General features: G+C 34.8%; 1 protein-coding gene across 11 annotated transcripts in view; it reads right to left on the reverse strand.

Moving 5' to 3' along the window:
* Positions 1-25,048, reverse strand: part of wupA (wings up A) — a 49,498-nt gene that overhangs the window by 15,224 nt on the left and 9,226 nt on the right. For 5 of the 11 annotated variants that reach the window (XM_068369232.1, XM_068369229.1, XM_068369228.1 and 2 more), the window contains exons 2-8: positions 20,472-20,514; positions 17,836-17,853; positions 13,628-13,753; positions 13,031-13,154; positions 9,099-9,199; positions 492-535; positions 1-6 (exon numbers count right to left, since the gene is read on the reverse strand). The exon at positions 1-6 is cut by the window's left edge and continues 136 nt beyond it. In XM_068369232.1, coding sequence (XP_068225333.1) covers positions 1-6; positions 492-535; positions 9,099-9,199; positions 13,031-13,154; positions 13,628-13,753; positions 17,836-17,853; positions 20,472-20,514 — 462 coding nt within the window. Of the gene's footprint in view, positions 7-491; positions 536-7,405; positions 7,507-8,093; positions 8,195-9,098; positions 9,200-13,030; positions 13,155-13,627; positions 13,754-17,835; positions 17,854-20,471; positions 20,515-24,332; positions 24,370-25,048 lie in introns of all 11 variants that reach the window. The other 6 variants (XM_068369234.1, XM_068369235.1, XM_068369230.1 and 3 more) reach the window with 5 other exon arrangements.

Raw genomic sequence — 25,048 nt, forward strand, 5'->3', positions numbered from 1 at the left:
TTGATGCTGTTTTGGGGGGTTAGAGAAATTTATTGTTTTAATGAGCAATATGCATAAATTAATCCTTATATTCATAAGTTTATATATACATTTTAAACAGTTTTGTTAAGGTAATTCTGTAGTATTGAGTGTGTAGGTAATGAAAATTTTTAGTGCAACCCACTGCATCCGTAGGAAATAACATTTTGTAATAAAGCATATTCACCAAATGTACATGAGAGAGAGAGAGAGAGAGAGAGAGAGAGAGAGAGAGAGAGAGAGAGAGAGAGAGAGAGAGAGAGAGAGAGTTACAGGGATTTTTGATGTCTCGAAGACTTTTTGGTTCATCCGCTGAGACTCCATTTGCTCTTTGGTAGAGCGATTTAGTTTAAGCATTGAGAGAGCTCATATAAACTTGTCTAATTAAGAGAGAGAGAGAGAGAGAGAGAGAGAGAGAGAGAGAGAGAGAGAGAGAGAGAGAGAGAGAGCGTCATCATTTCCATGGTACTCACAATTTGCCACGAAGATCGTTGACCTGGATGTTGAGTTCGTTGATCTGTTGTGTCGAAGGAGTTGGAGAAGAAGAGAGGAGACATTGACATTATTAACACGTACGAAATTCTCGTTATCGTGGATAGAATTAATTCAAAATGAAATAAATAGAACTTTTTTGAAGAACGAAAATTCAAAAATAATTTTGGTTTTTATTTTTGACGTTCTTTATTGTCATGTAAACTCTGTGACGTTATAAACGTGGAGTGGTAGGAATGTAGAACTATTAGCTAAGTTATGCATGTATATGTGTGTATGTATGTATATATATATACATATATGTAATATATATATATATTAATACATACATACATATATATATATATATTATATATTTATCAATACATATATATTATATATATTAATAAATATATATATATATATATATATATATATATATATATATATATATATATATGTACATATATACATACGATATATATACTTATAATATATATATATATATATATATATATATATATATATATATATATATATATATATATATATATATATAATTATACACATATACACATTCAACTGTTGAAGCATTTGTATGCATCATTTATGATGATGCATTCCATATGAAAATTCTAAGACAAAATAGAAGTTTTGTGCAACTCCAAATGTATTATCGCCTGAAGCTCAAGATTAACACGACGAAAATTCATTGCAAATTCAAATGGTAAAATTCATTACAAAATTAAATTGCAAAATTAATTGCAAAATTCATTGCAAAATTCATTGCAAAATTAATTACAAAATTCATTGCAAAATGTAGATGGCAAAATTTATTACAAAATATAAATTTCAAAATGTATTGCAAAATTAAATTGAAAATTCATTACAAAATTAAATTGCAAATTTAATTTCAAAATTAAATTGGAAAATTCATTGCAAAATGTGAATGGCAAAATTTATTACAAAATGTAAATTGCAAAATTTATTGCAAAATTAAATTGATAATCCATAGCCAAATTAAATTGATAATCCATTGCAAAATTAAATTGCAAAATTCATTGCAAAATGTAAATTGAAGCAGAACGTCACAGAGTTTACATACAAGGAGAAAAGTGAAATAAGTTTAAAATTTTAATGAAAAATAATGTTTTAATAATATTTTTACATATTTGAATAAATCAAATTAATTGATATGTTATAGATCTGTTTTTTTGAATAGAAAAGCCAAGACAACTTTTGAAAATAAAAATATGCATGAAATCATAGATCAGAATAATTCATATAAAAGAATATTTCTCAATGACATAACTTAAAATTGAACTTAAAAAAGATTCAAAATTTATTAGTATAAGGTAGAAGTCGTTAAAAGATACAGAAGAATAAAAAATCAAAATCATATATTGACAAAAAAAACATATTGACCAATTAAAAAAAAATTAAAAAAAGGGGCACACGCTGGAAAACGAGCGTAAGAGAAAATAAAAATAAAAAAAAAGTCCCATGAGAGAAACTTAAAAAATTCACACGACGAAAAAAAAAAAAAGAGTGAACATAGAAAAAAAAACAGTTGCCGGAGTATCATTCACCATTTATCTTCTTCCCCGTTTTTTGCTTTTATTTATGTTCTGTATCTTTTAATATATTCTACGCATTATATGATTTAGAAGTCTAAATCTTACAAGATTTATATCAACGTTACTAGAAAAGAAATGTAATAAATACGCCAAAAACCTTGCCTCAAAGGTGTGCTACAGTAAGCCGTCAAAGAGCATTAATTTTCCCAAATCTCTCACGGATTATTCTACGATTAACAAGAACTACGACAAATAAAAATAATAACGATAGACTCCTCCCCCAGTCTTGAAAAAATAAAAGAACAAAAGATATAACGATACTAAGAATGACGGTTGTGCTAACATTAATAATAATAAAACTTAAATGAAATAAAACACTAAATCTTTTAAGACTCTGCAAGAAATACAAATGGACAGGCCTGGAAAGAATGGAATTCAGTCTGCTTCCATTTGTCGATTTGACAGCTGGATCAAAATGAAGTGTTTTGAGTTATTCATTATTGCCAAGAAAAATTCAAGATCGGGGATGGGAGGCCATCTAGCACAGCTGGGACGAGGAGCTTAAAATCTGACACTTGCGGAGAAATTTCCACTTTTACTGCCCGTTACATCAAGCTCGCATCGCGAGACAAAACCCCCCATCAATGTTACCTCACGTTACATCAAGCTCGCATCGCGAGACAAAACCCCCCATCAATGCTACCTCCCGTTACATCAAGCTCGCATCGTGAGACAAAACCCCCTTATCAATGCGGCAACCTCCCATTACATCAAGTTCGCATCGCGAGACAAAAACCCCCCATCAATGCTACCTCCCGTTACATCAAGCTCGTATCCCGAGACAAAACCCTCAATCAATGCCGCAACATCCCGTTACATTAAGCTCGCATTGCGAGACAAAACCCCCTTATCAATGCCGCAACCTCCCGTTACATTAAGCTCGCATTGCGAGACAAAACCCCCCATCAATGCTACCTCCCGTTAGATCAAGCTCGTATCCCGAGACAAAACCCTCAATCAATGCCGCAACCTCCCGTTACATCAAGCTCGCGTCGCGAGATTAAACTCCTCGTCCTCGGTATTATTTGCTGCATTATTAAACGGCCGTACTTCTAGAGACTTGGCCCAAGGCCTTGCCTAAGAGCTGTGCTCGCCAGGAGGGCTGCCTACTCAACCTTTTTCTCCGGCTCGCTCGCCTTTCATTACAGCTAATTACTTGTTTTTTAGATTGTCTGCTCCAAGCTACCTGCGAAATCTAATACCAGCTCTATTAGTTTTTGCTCCTTGTCCATTGCAAAGGATGGAGTTGCGCGCTTGGATTAGTGGCTCTCTATGTTTCTCGCTTTATTTTTTTGGTCATCAACGCATAAGTATGCATAGATACAGTATACATCGTATACATTTATGTATGTTTGATGAAATATGTATACACACATATATCCATATATATGTATATATAAACATATGTCAATCATTATACATATGTCTACACAAATGTGTAAACATCTATTTTTACAATAAATGTATATGTGTACGTAGCATATGCATAATTATGCGCACTTTAAACCACTGCATATGTAGATAATTATTTGATTGAAGTCTGTGTCACCTCTTGTCAAATCACCTAATTCTCTGTTGCAAGTAAATAATAAGTATTATGATTGACATGTTAAATAATCGCTTTTAGTCTTTAATTGGTTTGAGAAGCAATTTTTCATAGAAAACTTTCGCGAAATTTGTATCATAAAATGGACATTTCCCAACCATGTTGGTCTGATCATGAAGCATTATTAAAAAAAAAGAGTTTATTTTGCGTTATTTTGGTGATGCCAGATAATCTCCAAGTTTTTTTTTACTATAGAAAATTGCGAAGACTTTGAAAATTATTTGATTTTTTTACTCTGGTGTAAGCCATCTAAATACCTTATCAAAATTCAGTATTATTGTTTTGTTTTGAGGATTTATAGTATTCACTATACAAAGTAGATGAACTGCATTTCCAAAGGTTGACACAGACATTAATCAGATTTTTAACTACATATATCAGCGTAGATAAACATATATTATCTGTAGATATATATACATATGCAGATTTATACATACACCAGTATATCTCCATATACAGAACATTGAATATTCTCACATACACAGTATATATATATATATATATATATATATATATATATATATATATATATATATATATATATATATATATATATATATATATGCATTCATGTGAGAATATACATATGTATATTTGCACAGATACATATAAGGGTGTTTGTATATACATATGTATGCAATAATCTTGTGTGAAAATGTATGTTTATCAATATCTCTTGGTTACGTTTAGGAAAATGAATCTGGCTGGACCAACACCAATATTGGAAATGTAAACAAAAATTCCTGAAATGTGTCCATAAAAAGACAAAAAAAAAAAAAATGAAATATGAAAAAAATTACTTGAAACCTGAATATTGCAACTTTTATTACAACTTTTATTGCAATTTATTAAAAATCTATATTTATTCTATGTATATCTGCATGTATAAACACACACATATACATATGTAGCTTTCTTCTTTTCCGTCAATTATGGACATAGTTTTTTGGTCGGTTGGTCCTTACATACTCCAGTCCCCAGGGTGCATAACCAGACACAGAGCTCCTACGGCTTCAATTAAAGTGATCTCGTCTTTTTCCAAAAGGGAGGGGTTAAGAATTATGTTATTTACCCAGGCCGACTCCTATGGAGGAACTCAGTGTATGGCACTTCCTGTATATTTTACCTGTTGTCTGGTTAGATGTGAATACAAATACAGACTTCCTTAGGGACAATTTGTAGAAAAAAAGGTTAAAAAAAAATTGTTTGTATGTGCCCATATTGTAAGAAAGGTGACCAACAGAAAAAATAGGTATCGCAAAATAAGTGCTATTAAATGCCATTCAAAAATAAAAAAATATATGCAGGCGAGAAAAAATCTATAGATAGAAAAACGAAGAAAGAGGGAAATGCTTGAAAGTGAAATGAAAGTCGGCCATTGGCTCTATGAAGTGCCATACAAGGGAGGCTGGGTGCTGGTTGACCTCTTTTGGGGGGATGCTGGGAGGTGGTTGACCTCTTGGGGGGATGCTGGGAGGTTGTTGTGACCTCTTAGGGCCTAGTTAAGTGCTGCTGCCCTGGGGACTGCTGATGGGGATCTAAGGGGGAATTGGGGCGTTTGGGGGAGGGGTGTCATCTAGGCTCACGTTTGGCTTGAATGGAAGGGGGATTGGGGTCAGGTAGGATAATTCTATAAGTGATTAAATAGGGCATAAAGAGGGACCCCCAGTACAACAACCCTGTGAAGGTGGTCCCCAAGGGGCCCCTCCAAACGCCCTCCCTCTATAGTGCTTGGGACAACATGCATTGGTTATGACTTGGGATCCGGTTAGCAAGCGAGGATGGAGCGCCGAGCCCTTTTCCTGAGGGATCGAAATCCTACACCTAATTAGGACTTTACTGTACACTGGAGGTTTGGAAATTAGTAATGCCCTCCAAAGCTAACTTTTTGGTTGTTTTTCACTAAGCTTCAACAAACGGTTTGGCCAGCCCTGGACAAATGACAAGAAAAAATTGGTAGCAAAAAAGAGGATACTTATAGAATATTGAAATCAAATTGTTGCCAAAAAAAAAGCGCCGGAGGTTAGTTGAAGAAAGAAAGATGCCTCTTATGCTGAGAAAGCCCTTGCATATGTAGAGGTGATGTCACCCCATAAGTGTCTAAATACCATAGGGATCAAAAGTAATCCATTAAATTTTTTTTTATGAACTACCTTCTGCTGCAAACCCAACACTTTGGCCTCCACTCCAATTCCTGAATTCTGCACTTCCCCCCTAGCAGGTGGATGGTAAGTGTGAATGAGTGAGTTATATCGTGCCTACCCACAATCAGCACTACTTACAAATCACATCATGATTACTGAACACGGAAAAACAAAGACAACGATTGTGTACAGTCTAAGTTACAGTTGTTCTCAAATCTTGTCAACTATTTTAACTATGGAAGAATTACTGATGCTAAAGAAAGACTTCAATATTACAGTTATATCACTGAAAGCTGTTTTAGACGAAGATAAAATTGCTGTATCTGCCATCGAGTATGAGGCATCATTCTGAAACAAGGCTGAAGAAATTTGCTTCTCTAAAAACACAGAGCATTCCAAGCAATGGAATGTTAATAAGCATTTATGAAAGGAACTAAAAAGCATAACAAACTAAGTCTATGAGAATGAATGTTGAGAAGCATTACATAAAGGTATGGGTGTGTGCAGTGGCGGGGGAGAGCAGAAGGAGGGTGAAGGGGTGTCAGAGTGTGGGAATGTAACTTTAGTCTACACCCACCACCTTGCACGTAACACCAGACTATCCTGCTGTGAACAGAGTGCGTTGCGGATAATGCAACTGCATCCTGAACCCAGCAGAATTGTCTTGAGTAAACTAAACAAGCAAAAGTGTAGCGTAAGTGACATGGGTGAAAGGGTAAGAATCCAAGCAGGCCCAGCTGGGAGGAGACAAGGATCCAAACCCAGACACCCTAGCCAGGCCAGCAGGGGCAGCAGCAGGGTGAGCATGAGTGGTAAGGGGTCAACCCTTGCTCCCAAGTAACTGAGCACTTCATTGTTTTTTCTTTTAAATTGCCAGTGGTGGCAGCAGCGCTACTCACTACTACTGTCCTCACTATTCCAGCTAATCTTCAAACAAATATCTTTAGATAAGGACAAATTCTGTGTTATGATAACTGAGAGATAAAATGCAGTTACTGAGTTTCATGTAGTATGCAAATTTAAGACTGTAGAATCTATAGAATTATTCTTGTGAGATATATAGATATGATTTTATGGAATGTGTTGATAATTGTAATCTAGTGGTAGGTCTATGGAGGCAAAGTAAAGCAGTAGGAGTAGGAGAATAAAAGTTGTAAATAATGATTACCAAATATATATAGAAGATAATACTAAAGACAACTGTACTTGAGTTTGATAGAAATGGTGATGTTTGTGAGAGTGTAATACATTACCACTAGATACAAGCTGTAGTAGTATGAATTGGAGCAGTAGTAGTTAAAGTAGTAGAAATAGTAGAAGTAGTATTGGTAGTAATATTATGATACATGTAACGAAGGCACTGGTATAGAATGTTGTTTCTTCTTTTTTTTATTTTGAAAAGGGCAAATAATAATAATGATAAAAATAAACAAATGACAGTATATCCAGGGCTGGTCTAGCCGTTACATAGTATATACACTACTAGTAGAGCACTCCCGACTGTTGGCAGGAGGTTCAGGCCACTGTACCTCATAATCTCTCCTGCGAACCTCATATTCGAGGTCCCATTTCTGGGACTCGCAAAGGAACAAACGCTCGTGGTATTCCTTGCAGATTGCCCTAAGTGTGTCTATAACAGAATGTCTCGTTAAGGATAAAACAGGAGGAGGGCCAGAGGGGCTCTCAGGAGAGACAGAAAAAAAAATAAAGAGAAGGCAGTGCAACAGGTAAAACATACATAAAATAATGAATAACATCGAAATTTTTCTTGTACATCTATCAGCCATAACTGAAGGGTGGTTATATGGTAATGATCACATTAGTGATGATTGACTAATTAACTGAATTGTCTTCTTTTGGGGTGATATCATGATAAAAAGATATCTTAAGAGGGAAAATGAATGATCATACAAATAACTAAGACAAAAAAGTTATAATAATAGCAGTGAGTGAAAGTGAGGGCCTCCATAAGAACAGCCTGTAAGGGAAGAAAATTAACTGAGAGAGGACACTGGCTTAAGGCAATAATTCCCTGGGACAATAGGAGTGGGTAGCCAGCAGGCAGGCAGTACTAATACGGCTGCAGGGGTTAGACAGAGTGGTCTGAGCAGGCCACAACCGTTCCCCATCAGCCAGTTGCACAACCCGCCTAGCCCTAGCCGTGCACTACCAAGCAAGGCAGCGAGCCTAGCTGCCTAGCCAGGCTCCACCCTTTACCTGGTAGTCCTTCATTTTGATCTGATACTCCAAATCCCATTTGTCACCCTCAAGGCCTTCAATGCGTTTATGGAATTCTCTACACAGAGTTTGAAGCTCAGCTATAAACAGAAAATAAAAACAAAATTAGGGGAGCACCCCAATTTTGCGTGGGATGGTGAAGGCACAACACTTTTCCGTCTTTAATGTCGCCGGCCGCTTTCTCTCTCTCTGCAAACACATATTATTACAAAACAAACAAACAACACACAACAACAAACAATATAACGAGTGGGACAAACAAACAAACACTTAGTGCTAAACAAACATGTTGGAGTTTTTATGTCCAATGCAGGATAAAAGTGAATGCAGGGCCAAAATAAAATAAGAAATAAAATAAAAAAAAACACCTAAGATGTAACTCTTCTTGTGGATTTAATCACTCAAAACAAAGGTAAATCAAAATGTGCAAATCAAAATAAAAAGAAACTAAAAAGTCAAGTCAGGGATCTGATGTCGGAATTCCACACATTGAACTAAAAAGAGGGATTCATTTTTCATTTTTGGGTTTTGTTCAGCAATTCGGATCATAAGCAACGAATAATAAACACAATAGAGAAGGGGAACTAAAATGGAAAAAAAAAATCTCTAAGCAGTAAAACTCTAAAAATGAAAACGCCATTGGTTGAACAAATTGACCCAAGATTGAATGAAGATTGCATATTTAGCCATAAAAAACTTGCAATCTATCGTTATAATCCCTCATTGCAATCGTGATTTCATTGCAATCAAGCCTTTCATTGCAACCATTCTCTGCAGTTCCTCCCTTCTTTATAGCTCTCTTCTGACCAACCAACTAAGACAAGTCAGAGTGGTTGGGTTCAGTGGAGAGGGGAAGTAAGGGCACACAGCAGTTATGCAGGAACAATTGTTTGGTTGTGGATGGTTTTGGTTGCTGGGAAAAAACTGCTCATATGGGGGTGTGGGGGGGGATAATTTTTTGTCATTTTTTTCAGGAATACAAACCTCGTAATCCTTCCTTATGGTCTCCATCTCGATATCATATTTATCACTCTCAACAGCAGCGATATGAGCGCAGTACTCTTTTAAAATAGCACGAAGGGTTTCTGTTGGGTAGAATTAAGGGTAACGTTTTCATATAGCTATTCGAATTTCTTTTTTGGAATTGGGGAAGGACAAAGACATCCGAGAAAAAAAAAGGAAAAATACATTGAATGAAAATTCTTATTTGAAAAATTTTGGATGAGACGGAAAAAGGAAAATGATTTTCATGGGGAAAGTGAATGTTCACAGATAAACATCACTGGGGAATATCAATGACATGAAATATTGAAATTTTGATTGCTCTTTCAGAGGGCAGAGATTGACTCCTTAGAAACATGATGTTTGGGGGCTAACAAACAGGGCTTGACGGCGGTGAAAAGTTACACAAACTGGTGAAAAGTCTTTTGCGAAACGAGAAATATGTGGCATTTGATGTAGGGTAAATGATAATTTTGACAGCAATAATTGCAGTAGTAATTTTGTACCTCAAAGCTGAACAGGTTTAATCAAAATATTTGCTTTATTTGTTACTATTAAAACTATTTTTTTTTCAAGATTTCACAAAAAAAATTATACTTTACAGTGTCCTTAACCTTGTTATGGGTCTCAAAATGGATTCAAATTTCAAATTGAGGTAAATACAGCTATTTATATTAGCAGCCCTTCGTTGGGTATCATCCGTCTGAAAAAAAATCAGGTAAAAAAACACCAAAAGTCACCTATTTTAAAAAATATCTTTTGTCAAGTAGATCGTGAACGTCTCGAATATTTTTTTTTAATTGAAGATGGAGAAATTGTAAATGAGACTTAGATCTTCACTCATCTCATGAATTATTTTCATAGATAACGTTATATATAAAAATATGATTAGACATCAGTTATTCTAACGATAAGTGAATACCCCACGAATTCGAAATATTGCCAGGCCCTACAATGTGTTGTGTATTACAAAGAAAAATGGTAATACATTTTCTTATCACTTATAAATGGCCTTTGTTTGTATAGGTGTATGTGAATGCATGTTAGTGTGGTATGAATTGTTTTTAGCTACACATGATCTACGTTCATTTTAAGTCTACTGAACTACACATGAAATACAGGACAGGTAGATGTCAAAATGTTGTTGAAGACTTTGCTCTCCATCACCTGCGTCTAGGGAATAGGAAAGTATTAACAAGGGGAGAGAAAATCATCATTAGTCCTACATCCTACATAAGAAAATATCCTAGATTTTTCATAACCAGTTGATGCTTAATATCCCTATCTAATACAACTTTTTTTTTTTTTTTTTTTTTTTTTTTTTTTATAAATTACCCTTTTTTAAATATAAACCTAAATCCATTGAAATAATAATGGTATACCAATTACTGTTGGTTTGTTATTAACATGATTAGTTGCCTGAAGACCTTTTCTTTAGGTCATTATAACAGTTAAATTTACGTGTTTTATTTTTTTTTTATTCCTATTCCGGTTATTCAAGTTGTATCAAAAACACGTTTTTATCATATTTACTTTTTGCATTTCTTAAACGTTGTTAACACTGTCTTTATCTCAATTAAAACTCAGCGTCGTCATAAATGACATCCACTGTATGTGACCGGCCTTTTAAATTTCCCATTTTTGAGGATTTTATTATTATTTTGTTGATTTTCGTAGTTATTACGTACATACTGTAAGTCAACTTCGACTGTATGAAACTCTCCCCAGAAATCAGACATTCCTAAATTCCTCCTGTCTTATAGCATCCTGTTATCTAAAAGGCTATAAACTTTATGTATTTGATTCTCAGAAAGATATCACATTTCTGGAAGTGATTTCCAAATACTATGAATTTCTGAAAAACTGTTTTAAAAACATTCTTTTAAAACATCTAAATACTAACGTCCGTCATAGATTATATATCCTTGATTTAAGTTCAGAACGAAATTGCTTTAATTTTTCCCTTTATAGTCACGATTTCTCTTCTCTAAGATCGGATAATAACAGCCTTTCTTATTGGTTTTAATTTCTAAATTCGGAAAATTAAACCTAAATATTGCCATCAATAAATCTTCTTTGGAAAGTTCGTGATTTCCTTCTTTAAGTTTTACGGTCTCTTTGGTCATCAAACTTGAATGACATGTTAACAAGTAATTATTTCTAAGTTTTTCTTTAACTGGTACCTCTGGCATTAATATTAATCCTAGATATTATCCCTGAGTCATTTAGTATTTCCCTAAGTTTCCCTAATGACCAGACATTTAATCTGTTATATTTAACCATTTTAATATTTTGATTAGCAGAGTCATTTTATTTCTTAATTTTCAATAGTCCTTAACCAGTAGTATTGTACTGTATCCAAGGCGTCTTTATACGTGAACTTGATAATTCCTTTCTAACAGATTCAATCATCTCATATCTTTATCTTGAACTTTTAATAATTATTTTACATTCTATATATATTCCAACTGTTTCTATATTCAATAGTCGTGAATTTCCTCTTGTTTAAAACTGACATTTAAGTAAATACAAACATCGTTTATAATATAAAGGTTCCGTATAACTTTCGAATATTTCTTATCAACTTATTTCACGCTCTCTATCTGTGAATTGATAAGAATTAAAAATACAATTTCTCGGTCCGTTTTTGTATTCCATTGTTCATACATCTGTTGATGTATTTACGGCTTCATTTATTTATTTATTTATTTATTTTTTTTTTTCATTTTAGCTATTTCGCATACAGTTGTTGTTCTAAAGTAGGTACGGGATTTTCCATGAATATATCAACGCCACTTTCATTTGACATAAGCAAAGTTTTTTTTTTTTTTTTTTTTTTATTAAAGCGAATATTTGTCGTTTTCACGCATTTCCATTATTTGCTATAACAATAGCCGGTGCATTTATATTTTCTTCGTTAATTGCTATAATGTTAACACTAGTATCTAATATATACGTTTTAATTTCTTTCAATTCAAATTAGCTTCTGGAGTTCCCTAGTCGAGATCACAATCCATTTCAGCAGTTTTCTATTAGTTTCTCGCATTTTTATTTGGTATTCTTATTAACTTATTGCCCTACTATGAAATTTCTTCCTTCATACTTTTACAAATTCAATTCTGATTTCAAATATAGCGTATACACCGCTAAAACAAGGTTGACTTTCCTGTTCGAAAATATCCTATTTTGTACTTTTTGGTTTCCCTAAATTTTCCACACAGAAATTTTCATTAATTTAATTTTTTTTTTAGTTTTATTCCCTGGTTTATTTTTTATTCAAATACAGGTCTCGGATTCACCTATCTTTATAAAAACTTTTATTTTTTTTTTATTTTTATTTTCTGGTTTATTCTAATTATAAACACAGATATTAATTTAACCTATCTAAGCGTCGTCATTTCTTTACAATTTTAACCTTTTATTAGATAACCTTTTATTAGATACCTATCTTAATTTTATTTTTTCCATTTTGAAAAGCCTAAATTTCTTCAATAAATTACAATCGCTTCCCTGTCTGGTTCTATTGATCTTACATTTAATTCTTAATTATTGTTCCTATTTGATATTTCAAATCTAAGGCCCCCTTTCTCCCACGCCTGTTCATCATCACCTTAAATAAAATCCCTAAATTAAATATATTTATCAACATCAGTCATTACGTTATTAATTGATCTATGATTCTCTTTCAACCCTTTGGTCCCAATAACATCTTTGTTTATGCCTTCCCACCCTCTCCATCCATCTTCCAAAACTACTTTAATGAACACCTGTTCGACTGGAATGGAGATTGAAATTGATGCTCGGTCGTTATATAATAGATCTCCCCCCTCCCCTCACCTCCCCCCGCCCTAACCTCTACCTAATCGTTCTTCTTCATCGTCCCTCCTTCCCTCACTTGATCCATCTTACTGTACCTTCATTTGCACCATCAAGATTCTTGGGCTGACCGCAACGTTCGTCAATAATCTTACGTCTCTCAGCGGCCTTCCTCTCCTGTTCCTTCTTCAGTTCCTCAGCGGCCTTCTTACGGAGCAAAAGCTGTAATGGGAGGAATCACGGGGTTCGGGTTAATTTTGTCCGGTTGTAGCAGCTGTTGGTGCAATCTGAATAAATGCTATTTGTCTCAAAGAAAGGATAAATGCCATTTGTCTCAAAGAAATTATTACATTACAATTATGTCCTAAGGTTATGTCCTAAGGTTAATTTAAGATCTAAATATGTGCATGAAACTGTTTAAATTGACTATTTGATATTTATCTATTTAAGAAGATAAGCAACATTGTCTACCTGAATGCATAATTATTAATGATTTTCCAGCAACGAATGAACTTTGACCTGAGGAATTTTAGATCTAAATAGTGCATGAAACATTTACATTGACCATTTGATATTTATCTATTTAAAAAGATAAGCAACATTGTCTACCTGAATGAATAATTATTCATGATTGTCTAGCAACAAATGAACTTTGACCTAAGGTAAGGTCATAGAAGGGAAAGAATGGTACTTACTCTGAGCTTCTTCTTACGCTCAGGGGTCATGAAACCCTTCTTCTGTTTCTTAGCAGACTGCTCCTCGAGGCGCTTGCGCACCTCGGCCTTCTTCTTCTCAATCTCCTCCTGTTTCTTCTTTGCTTCCTGCGAACGGTCTCTGAGAGTTAGTGTCACAGTCTACACAAGGCTGAGGGGAGTCTTCAGCCATTACTCAATAATATCCTCTACTGTTTTTTTTTCCATTTTTATCTTATATAGAAAAATACTTTCTTTTTATATCAATATTATGCAAATGGAATATCTAAGAAGGTATTATAGCACGGATTGCAAAATAGTCTTTTTTGCAAAAGGATCGGTTATCAGGTAAACTGAGCTTGAGTCATAGTCTAAAGCATTTTTTATGCCTGCTAAATCAAAGCATCTAAAGTAATAGTTTTAATTCAATAACATTCGGTCTCTAGCGACAAGCAATCATTGATTTAATAAGACTCATGATATTTTACATTACTGTATTTTGTCTTTCCTCTGCGGCATCTGCCTGAAATGGTTTTTAAAAGCTTTTAAAAGCTGCTTCAAGTTTTTAAAACTTCGTGTGGCAAAACTGTAAAGAGGTAAAGAATGAATATGAGGGATTGGTATAAAGAAATGTAATGGAGAAACGAAAAATAAAATCAAAGTAGAGATTAGTTGACTTACTGAAGTCGGAGGGGGTACTGGGATCTCGGTTGACGGGGTGTGTATACCTCTGGTAGATGCACATGTTATGATACCAAAGCTGCGAGCTTATGCAAAACAAGAGCTTGGGGGGTGGGGGGGGTGGGGGGTGTTGTATGGGGGTTTGCCAAAAAAAGGGGGCCTTTGGTGGGTGGGTAAAACGCACGAAGCTACAAGGAAAGCTGTCGCAAAAATAAAATTAAGACATCGCTTTTCAAGAGCAGAAGTCAAATTGGTTCGTGCAGAAAAAGAAAAGAAAAGTTAAATAAATAAAGTAAATATAATGCAACGTAAAATCAACAATCACTTGCTACTTCAATCCTCGCGTGATCCAACCGCTTTTGAAACTTTTAAAGAAAATATATAAAAAAGAAAATAATTCTAATCTATTTTGTGTTATGTTTCGTTCAGAGCGCCATCGGAAGACACCCCTTTTGAGAGCCTATGCGAAGTTTAACTCAAACTGAACCTAACTTCCATATATCTCGCTTGTCCGATCTTAATAAAACTGAAATAAACGATAAACAAAACATATTGATGCAATTACTAAATATGTTTATTTTTGCGCTCATTATTCGAGTTGGTATGGAATTGAAGTCTAAATTTTGAAAATTCAGAAAACTCATATATCTCGCTTGTCCGATCTTAATAAAATTTAAATAAACGATAAACAAAACATATTGATGCAATTAATAAATATATTTATTTTTGCGCTCATTTTTCGAGTTGGCACTAATGAATTGAAGTCTAGATTTTGAAAATTCAGAAAACTCATATATCTCGTTCGTCTGATCTTAATAAAATTGAAATAAACAGTAAACAGAACATATTGATGCAATTAATAAATATGTTTATTTTTGCCCTCATGATTCGAGTTGGCATTAATGAATTAGAGTCTAAATTTTGAAAATTCAGAAAACTCGTAATTTTATCGATACGAACGGTATATTTATTTATTTATTCATTTATTTATTTATTCACTCAATCGAAAATGAATTTACACAATTTGTCGATTGAATAATTACGTTTCTTTGTTATTTATTTATCAAATTTATTCTAACGAAAAATGAATTATCACAATTTGTCGAATGAATAATTACGTTTCTTTGTTGTTCATTTATTTAGTTATTCATTTATTTATTCAAACGTAAAATGAATTATCACAATTTGTCGAATGAATAATTACGTTTCTTTGTTATTTATTTATTTATTTACTTATTTATTTATTTATTTACTTATTTATTTATTCATTTATTTACTCAAACGAAAAATTAATTTACTCAATTTGTCGAATTAATGATTACACTTTTTGTTCCGGTAAGAATCTACAAACGAATACAGGACACGAGCCATTTCTAGCGACAGAATTCACACAAAAAGCTGAGAAATATGGAGGCCAGAGTTTGAGTAACTCCCTCCAACGGCATAAAAGCGTATGCAGTAATACGCAGGATATTAACCCCATCTACGAGAGGTACGATGGCGCTCTGACCTCCTACCATCCTGCGAGGTCGGGGGGCTAAGTGGGAAGTTTCACCTCGGTAACTTCGCCACAGCCCCCCGCTCTGACGGAGGGCCGAGGAGCCGACCGAGTAGCGGGGCTTTGGATGTTACGAGGAACTGATCATATTGACCGGTGGGACTTAAACTGATAAATTCCAGAGAGAATTGCCGTGAACAAGACTATAGGAACAGAAATCTTAGTCCTTTGAGGGGACAAATCATATCTAAAATATACCTTTTTATTCGAAAATGCCACGTGATAAAAATATCCATATTGGGAAAAGTGTTTTAAACGCTACGTTACAAAAAATATCTATATTGGGAAAAGTGTTTTTAAACTCCATATTTGAAAAAGTGAATTTTTTTTTTCAAACGCCACGCGATAAAAATATCCATATTGGGAAAAGTGTTTTTTGAACGCCACGTTATAAAAAATCTCCATATTGGGAAAGGTGAATTTAGTTTTCAAACGCCACGTGATAAAAATCTCCATATTGTGAAAAGTGAAGTTTTTTTAAACGCCACGTGAATATGGATATTTGGAAAAATTAAGTTTTCTAAACGCCGTGTGATGAAAATGTCCGGATTCGGAAAAGTGAAGTTATTTTTTGTTTTTCGAATACGTCACGTGATAAAAATGTTCGGATTGGGAAAAGGGAAGTTTTCTCATTTTTGGAAACACCACGTGATGAAAATGTCCGGATTGGGAAAAGAAACATTTTGATTCATCTAGGATTCTAGGGATATAATTGCCGTCACCTGGATTAGGGAAGGAGATTAGTCATCAAATAATGAGAAAGAAAAATCATATACAAAATAAGACGTTATTATTGAAATTAACATAAAATGAATTAATCATCTGAAATTGTGGAAATGAAATAATCATAAATTAATCAAATAAGAATCAATTAGGTAGATAGAATAAATTACAAGGTATAGTTTCAACAAGCACAGGTACGTTGCAATTTTGGACGCGGACAGTCAGTATACATTATACATTCAGTTCCTTTCGACGGGACATCATTCACGGTTCTTAAGGACATTGAAGAGACGGGACCTCAAGTGTTGAGTTTTAGAATTGAAAGGAAATGGGGCGCTTTATCGGTTATCCTGGCCCGAGGCCGCCCGTCGCCAAGAATGGCCGTAGGATGTGGAGGGGGACTGTGTTTACCCTTGACGCACAAGCCCATTGGTATTTCTCCCTTGACCCTGATTTGACCCATGACCATCTCGAGATGAATTAAAGGTCAGGAGGCAGATGTGAACAGCTGATGATGCTCATATCATCAGGGGACAGATAGTAGTTTGCTCTCTCCAGGGCTTGTCGCGGTGTTAAATGCTCGCGACTGGGGGCCTTGGTTTCGAGAAATTATCATCAATCTCTTGTTCACATCAGCCTCGAGATGGTATGGGGGGAAAGTGAGCTACAGGCTTAGGAGAGGGCGCGATGGGCTGTGGTATGGGCGTGTGGTGTTGGTGGGCGAGTGCCCCATCTCTCTACAGAGATAGGCACTGCGCCAGTTTTACCAAAGAAACTCTCGGGGCGACGCGATTTGGGGACAGCCGTGACCTCACATGGAGTCACGTGACCTCATTGTGTGTGACGTCACGTGAGCTTATGGGGGGCACTCCCACAACTCTTTTCGGAATGGCCTCAGATTTAAAAAAACTGCAGAAAGCTGATTATTTTTCCTTTAGCTTATCATTTACAATTTCATATATTCATGAATGAATTCGATGCTTATAATTCACAATTATTGTAAATAGTTTTTACTATATATTCAGGTATATGAGAGTCAATTGTCCAAGGATTGTAATATCAAAATTTTACTCTAAATTCTAAATTGACTCGATATTCAGGTATTTGAAAGTCAATTACCCAAGGACTGAAATTATATTTACTCTAAATTTACTCAACAATAGCAATTGACTTATATGAAATAGCCCCGCATGCAGTTAGTAGGTGACACTCATTAACATACTTCCAAAGCTCGTTGTCTAGCAAGTACCTCGGCCGCCTTTGCCTTCTGTAGGGAGACAGAGAGGGGGGAGGGTGGGGTGAGTGCGGGGCTGTTCGGTAGGGGGCGGTCACTTACAGCACCACCAGACCCTGAACCCCCCCTACAGACTCCCCCGACCCCTGGTGAACGCAAGGGTACTTGCATTGGGGTAATATCGCCCATCAGGAAGGTATTATAGGTGTTATTATCTCTCTCTCTCTCTCTCTCTCTCTCTCTCTCTCTCTCTCTCTCTCTCTCTCTCTCTCTCTCTCTCGCGAGTTGTAATTGATTTCGTGGGACAAATTATGTGGAAGACGCTTTTTAAATTTATTGCAAAAAGTGAGTATATTTGCATTCAATTTCAACTGGCAAAACACGAACTGATAAAATAGTTTATTGCTAAAGTTGAAAAAATTGATTGAAGGCACCAAATTATATTACCTGATGTAACTCCGAAGATATTTGCACAAATATTTATCATGAAATTGGAAATGCAGAGAAAAGGTTTCTAAAGTTTATATCTAGAAAGGTAGTTCATATTTAAATATTCAAGCAGCGAAAAGAAGTTTACACTTAATTTTGATACCGAGTATACATATCTGAACTCAGAAAAGCAGAGAAAATGCTTCCAAGATTTATATCTAGAAAGAAGCTCAATTAAATATTCAAACACCGAAAAGAAGTTTACTTTTTTATATTGATCATACATATATTTAAAATAGACAAGTTCATAATCAAATGTTCAAGCTACGAAAAGAAGTTTACCCCTAATTTTTATACTGAATATACATATATGCAAAATAGACTATGTAATTCCAAATGATCTCCTGGTAGGTTTATCACACACGTATTGCACATGTACACGAGACTTGAACAAATTCACACCTTGCGTTTTAGTGATGGACAACGAGAACAAACATTTTCTTTAGTATTTTTGTTACAGAGCCAAACTAGTAATGCTATAAGTTGCCTTATGGATCCCCTCTCTCTCTCTCTCTCTCTCTCTCTCTCTCTCTCTCTCTCTCTCTCGTTTCATTTCATATACCATCATGAGCATGTCTCCAGACCATATAAAATCTCTCTCTCTCTCTCTCTCTCTCTCTCTCTCTCTCTCTCTCTCGCAAATGTTTGAGGATCAACACTAGCAGACAATAGTATTAGATAGTTTGGCACTGGATCCTTTTAAAACACAGGATGTAATAGTGGTTTAAATCAGGCAATTTGGGGGTTGGTTTCCTTTTGTGTAGGGTTATGCCCAAATGCAAGACATTCAAAAAGGGGGGGGGGATTGTGACTCTCAAGACGAGGTAGAAAACATGTAAAGAGGTGGCCATGCCATGAGTTGGTCCTTCGTTCAGTTAATCAGTTTTGAAACAGAAAGAAATTAAGATTTTTTTTTTTCAAATGAAAATAAGAACGAAAATCAAATCATAGATTAGGGGTTTGGAAGAAATAATACCTTTGAAGTGAAAGTGGGAGGGTCAGTGTGTGATAATTATTATTATATTTTTTCTGTGAATGATAAATAAGGGAAAATAGTGATGGAAATATATTTATGTAGTAAAGTAGAAGTGTTTTTTTCCATTCACTGATATCTTATAATTTTTGCCTGTAGTATAGGCACCTCTTTTTTTTATTTATATTGAATTTTGTTTTTTAAGTTCCTGTTAATGCATAAAGAAATATTTAAGCAAATATTCATGAAAACAAGGCTAGTAAATGTGCTGTAAACACCGCATGAATATTTATAGAATATATATAGTCAATTGTAATATCATATTTGATTCCCCATAGGGATTTTAAGAATAAAGACGAATAAAACTATGAAAACAAAACATTCGTCTAAAGAGCTAAAATCTACTTTCTACGTCTACGATCAACTCTATAATCTATATTCTTACGACACCATGACTCATCTCAATTGAAAACTTCCTGTAATATATAGAATTAGGTTATTAAATCCCATTAATTAATATTTTTATAAAGAATTGGGATCTTCAAAACTGTCAAAATTTGATATGCAAAGTTAAGAACATCTGATTAATAATGAAAAGTAAACTTGAAATTCATAATGATAACATTATCATATCAAAGTTAGATTTTTATTTTAATATTTGGAACTTGAGGTTGACTTAAGAGGGTTGAATCCTCCTTCTTTGTTTATTTGTTATTTAGGTGAAGCCTTAAATCATTCATGGGAAAATTGGAAGTAAAGGTTTTTAGGAAATAAAGATATTTCTAAAAATGGTACTCAAGCGAAACTGATTTTTTTTTTAAGTTAGAAAATTTACAACAGTTTGATAGAGTTTTTCAGTTTATCCACAAATCAATCAAATTTAATCTGACAGCAGTTTATCAATGTGCTTCAGTTTATCCACAAATCAATCAAATTTGATCTATCAATGGTTTATCAATTTGCTTCAGTTTATCCACAAATCAAAACTGGACAACATCAACACTAATACTGAACCAATTATTTGTTCAGGTTCCAGAAAGAGAGTTCAAACCTCCAACAGTTAATAAGTATCAATATCTCAAAGCCACTTTTTTTTTTAGTTAAGTATGCAAATCAGAGGCCTTTATGATACTTCCTTATCTATCTTGGTAAGTAAGTTGTTAGTGAATTAGTGACTAGGCTAACTCACGATCGCTGGATCCTCCTCCTCCTCGGACGACTCCTCCTCGCTGCTGTAGAGACCACCCAAATTAGCACAAAATTTTTGGTTTCACTGTCCTTCCCTCATGTCCCCTTAGGCATGCAACCCTCCCTACCCCTCCCCCCATCTATGCATTCTAATAATCTTATTATTCCCAAATTGTCTGTGGCTCATGCACGCCTTTCAACTAGTGGATTCGTTGAGGCACTTTTGATACCATCTCAGCACTGTTGAGGAAATGTTCGTTTATGGGATTTTTTTCTTTATGATAAAGGGAGGTTTACTTCAAAGGCTTCTTCAGAAATTGACATTTGAATATAGGTGATTGATTGATTGATTTGAGGTTTTCTAGTCAATCAATCAATGAATCACCTATATTTAAATGTCAGTTACTTGCAAAGTCTTCGTCAAAAACTGACATCTGAATATATGTGATGGATTGATTAATTGATTGATTTGAGATTTTCTGGTCAATCAATCAATGAATCACCTATATTTAAATGTCAGTTACTTGCAAAGTCTTCGTCAAAAATTGACATCTGAATATAGTGGATTGATTGATTGATTGATTTGAGGTTTTCTGGTCAATCAATCAATTAATCACCTATATATAAATGTCAGTTTTTTGCAAAGTCTTCGTCAAAAACTGTCATCTGAATGTAGTTGATTGATTGACCAGAAAACCTCAAATCAATCAATCAATCAATCAACCATATTAGATGTCACTTTTTGAATTAAAACTTTGATATGCAATTCGTTGAATTTCTTGCAATAAGCTACTCAACATTACGACTTGAAATATCGGAAAGGTACATTTCTATTATAATTCTCTCAGTGTCTGAGGAATATTACTAACAGTTTCTTTGATGAAAAATATTTAAAAGATTTGAAAATACAAATGCTGAGATGAATCAATAAGGGAAGGGTCGGGTTTAAGTATTGGATTTTGCTTGTCAATGCACCATTTGGCATCGCTTTTTTCCCATAAGGAAAATTGTTTTCGTTGCATAGCAATAAATGCCATAAATAGCAATAAATGATATAAACTCAAGAGGGACTTGACATTATATAATGGGGAAGATATCTTGAAGACGATGCCAATGACATAAGCAAGAACAAACAAATAAAATCATCAATTACTATCTAATGGAAATTGGATTGCAAGAATTTATTAGTCTGGCTAAGCGAATCTTAGGAAAAATATCCCATTGGCCGATGAAAAACAAATAAAAACTACTGATAATTTATGTAATATTGCATGTGATAACGCATGCAATATTTCATAACAGTCAACCCAGCCTTGCATTCCTCATTTCCATTTTGCAAACGATAATTGCATGATATATTTCTAGGAATAGATATGACATTGTCCGAAGGACAATGTACCGATTGATGTAATATCACGTGATTTGGGTTTGTTTGTGAATACAATAGATTGTAATTTTGGGGCGAATCTATTGACGATGGAACAGACCCTGTTCTATTACATCAATCTCTGGTATCTTTTCGAACAGTTGGTATTAAAATCAATGTTTTGCAAATGAAAACCAAATAATCCTGAAGTATGTAATGTTCTATCAGTGACCAACAAAATTATTATTACTTATTATGCTACAACCCTAGTTGGAAAGGCAGTATGCTATAAGCCCAGGGGCTCCAACTGGGAAAATAGCCCAGTGATGAAAGGAAATAAGGAAACATTCAATATTTTAAGAACAGTAACAAAATTGAAATAGATATATCCTATATAAACTATAAAAATAGTTTAAGGACTTTTATCAAAGTCCTTCACATCAACAGGATTTGGTTTCCATCTTGCAACCCGACAGGTGATAAGTGGGAAGGCAAATAAAAATAAAAGAATATAAGTGAAACATAAAATAAAAGATAAACCTTAATGCTATTATTGGCCTCTAAAAATCGTTCCTCCGGTTAGCAGAGGGTTGTAGAAATAAAAAATAACGCTACGTCTTATGCTTGGAAGCTGTAATGCACTAGCAAGCACGTTCACAGGTATAAACCCCTGTCCACACGATCGAGCATGCCCGACGGGCAAACAGTGATACCAGGCCACAATAGTTAGTGAAAATGAGGGTTGATGACATCAGAAGCGGGAAAGCTAAAGACAGGGATCTGGCAACACTGTATGATGCCAGATCCCTGTCTGTGGTTTTTCCGCTTCTGACGTCATTGACCCTCATTCTTACTAACAATTGTGGTCTGGTATCACTGTTTGCCCGTCGGGCATGCTCGATCGTGTGGACTGGGCTTTAAGTATGTGCTGTGCTTGGACTGCAAGTGACTGATTACTTTCCAGGGTGTCTTTCATGCCTTCGTTGCAGACATGGAAATGATTGCGTATGTGTATGGATTTGCATGAGACCTACGAACTGGTTTTCTACCTTTGCTAAAGCCTGTGGCGAATGTAAGAAATAAAAAAACAAAAGATAATCAGGTACACGATGTATGCTAAGTAAGCAATCGGCTGAAATAAAAGAAAATAAATGGAGTGGGAGAAGGATTAAACTAAAAGTTTATAGGATTCTAGGATATTATGGAACCCCCTCAAGTTTCATCAAGTCTTTTTCGGGGTTGTGATAGATTATACGATCTAGATTTGAATTGGGGAGAGAATCAACTGTTTCAGTCTTACTGAAGTGTTTACTCCAATTTTCCTGTCTCTACGGAAGTTCTGGAATATATTATTTTTAAAAAATCATATCGCGAAGCATCATTTCAAAACTGAAAATGGTTGAAAAAAAATTTATTCTAAAGTTTGATATTATTATTATTAACATTAATAACCTACTCTTTCCAGTATTTGCTCGAATCAAGAAGAAACTGCTACAAAACATGAAAGAACTGGAAAATTTATATATCTAAATTATATCAAAAAATAAAAATAAAACAGGAATTTGTAGGATTGATTCTATCTATGAAAAAAGGGATACGGCAATGAGTTGTGAGCTGAAGCAGGATAGGGGAATATTGACATCTGGCAACCTCTGGTCGGCAGGGATCGTAAAATCACGCACACAACGGCGGATGATAAGGTAAGCCGGGAGGAGGTAATGGTGACACACCACACTATAAAATGATAGCTTTGGGGTCGCATCTATCTCCTCCAGGAAGCCTCTCACGCCCTTTAGCCTACTTACACAAAGGAAGCGCACGTGGAATTTCTATTGTGCATTTCTCTTAATCAAGAGAAATAACTTTTTTTTGTTGGGGGGAAACTTTTGGATACTTTTCAATGTCTCCACAGGTCTTCTGGTCACCTGGGAGTCAGTCTGGGACTGTTCCTTCGGCAGCTATTTCTGGCGTCAAGCAATTGTACATTTCAAAAAGAGTCTTTTCGCATAGATGGTATTTATAAGTCCAGCTATCGTTTAGCCAATAAGGGAGTAAACTCCTTATTTTGACCAAGCTAAAAGATCTTTTATCAAGTACAAATGCTTAAGCCTTTAACAAGGTTTATCACTGCACACACAGGGAAGAGACTTAATCTGTTGTCATCCGAGTCACTGGAATTAGCTTTAAAGCCAGTTGGTGAAACTGAACCATTTTAAAGCAATGGCCTTTTTTAGGAGGTGGAAAACTGGTTGAAGTCAATGATTGCCAGGTAACTCGGTTCACAGAAACAGTCGCTTTGTGCTAACTCAATACCTACCGTGTGTAGGCAATAATACTTATATTTATGGGGTCACAACACAAAAAAGAAACATGGCATCCTGTCTTAGCAAAGACTATTTTATGAATAATATTTATACACTAGTGATTAGATTTGTAAGTGTTTGGGGGGTTTTAATCAGTGGAATAACACTTGGGAAAGGGAATGGCATTGTGTACCTCGTCCGCCATGGTGTCTTCTTCTTCTTCTGAACTGCTATAGGAGGAAAGAAAAACAAACGCATTAGTAAAGATAATGACATGTTTTAAGGAATCCAGATGTCGTCGACTCCCCGATGTCCTTCTGGCATTTGCCTAACAGATAATTATTAATCCTACAAGTGGGAAAGAAAGTGGTAAAGCCAATCTGGATTGGTTGGAGAAACTCCCCATATCCTTTCCATGCTGGGTCGGTATTCCGTGTCAGTCCTGTCCTTTGAATTCTCATAGCGGCCACAAAATTTTACTCTATAGGACCGTATCCTTAAGGATTTTGGGTCTGACTTCGTAGGATTCTTGTGTGATGATTTAATTGATAAACCTAAATCATTTTTTCAATTGTTTTCAGTTTACTCTTTCGGCTGATTATTAACTATTGTTGATCTTTTTTTAAATCTACCTTTTCTTGAATAACAGGAAATTGTGTCTGAATTAAGTTAATGGAAACTGGATGTGTTTTTAAGTGGTGTAATTCACGTTACGTCTTACATTGAGAAAATTTTCTTGGATGTTTCTATTGTCCATAATTCTGAACAAAATGATCTTTGAACAGATATTGTGTTACGTCTAAAGCCCTGTCCACACTATCGAGCATGCTCGACGGGCAAACAGTGATACCAGACCACAATAGTTAGTAAGAATGAGGGTTAATGACGTCAGAAGCGGGAAAACCACAG

The sequence above is a fragment of the Palaemon carinicauda genome, unplaced genomic scaffold, assembly GCF_036898095.1.
Source record: "Palaemon carinicauda isolate YSFRI2023 unplaced genomic scaffold, ASM3689809v2 scaffold426, whole genome shotgun sequence".
In the NCBI taxonomy this organism is placed as follows: domain Eukaryota; kingdom Metazoa; phylum Arthropoda; class Malacostraca; order Decapoda; family Palaemonidae; genus Palaemon; species Palaemon carinicauda.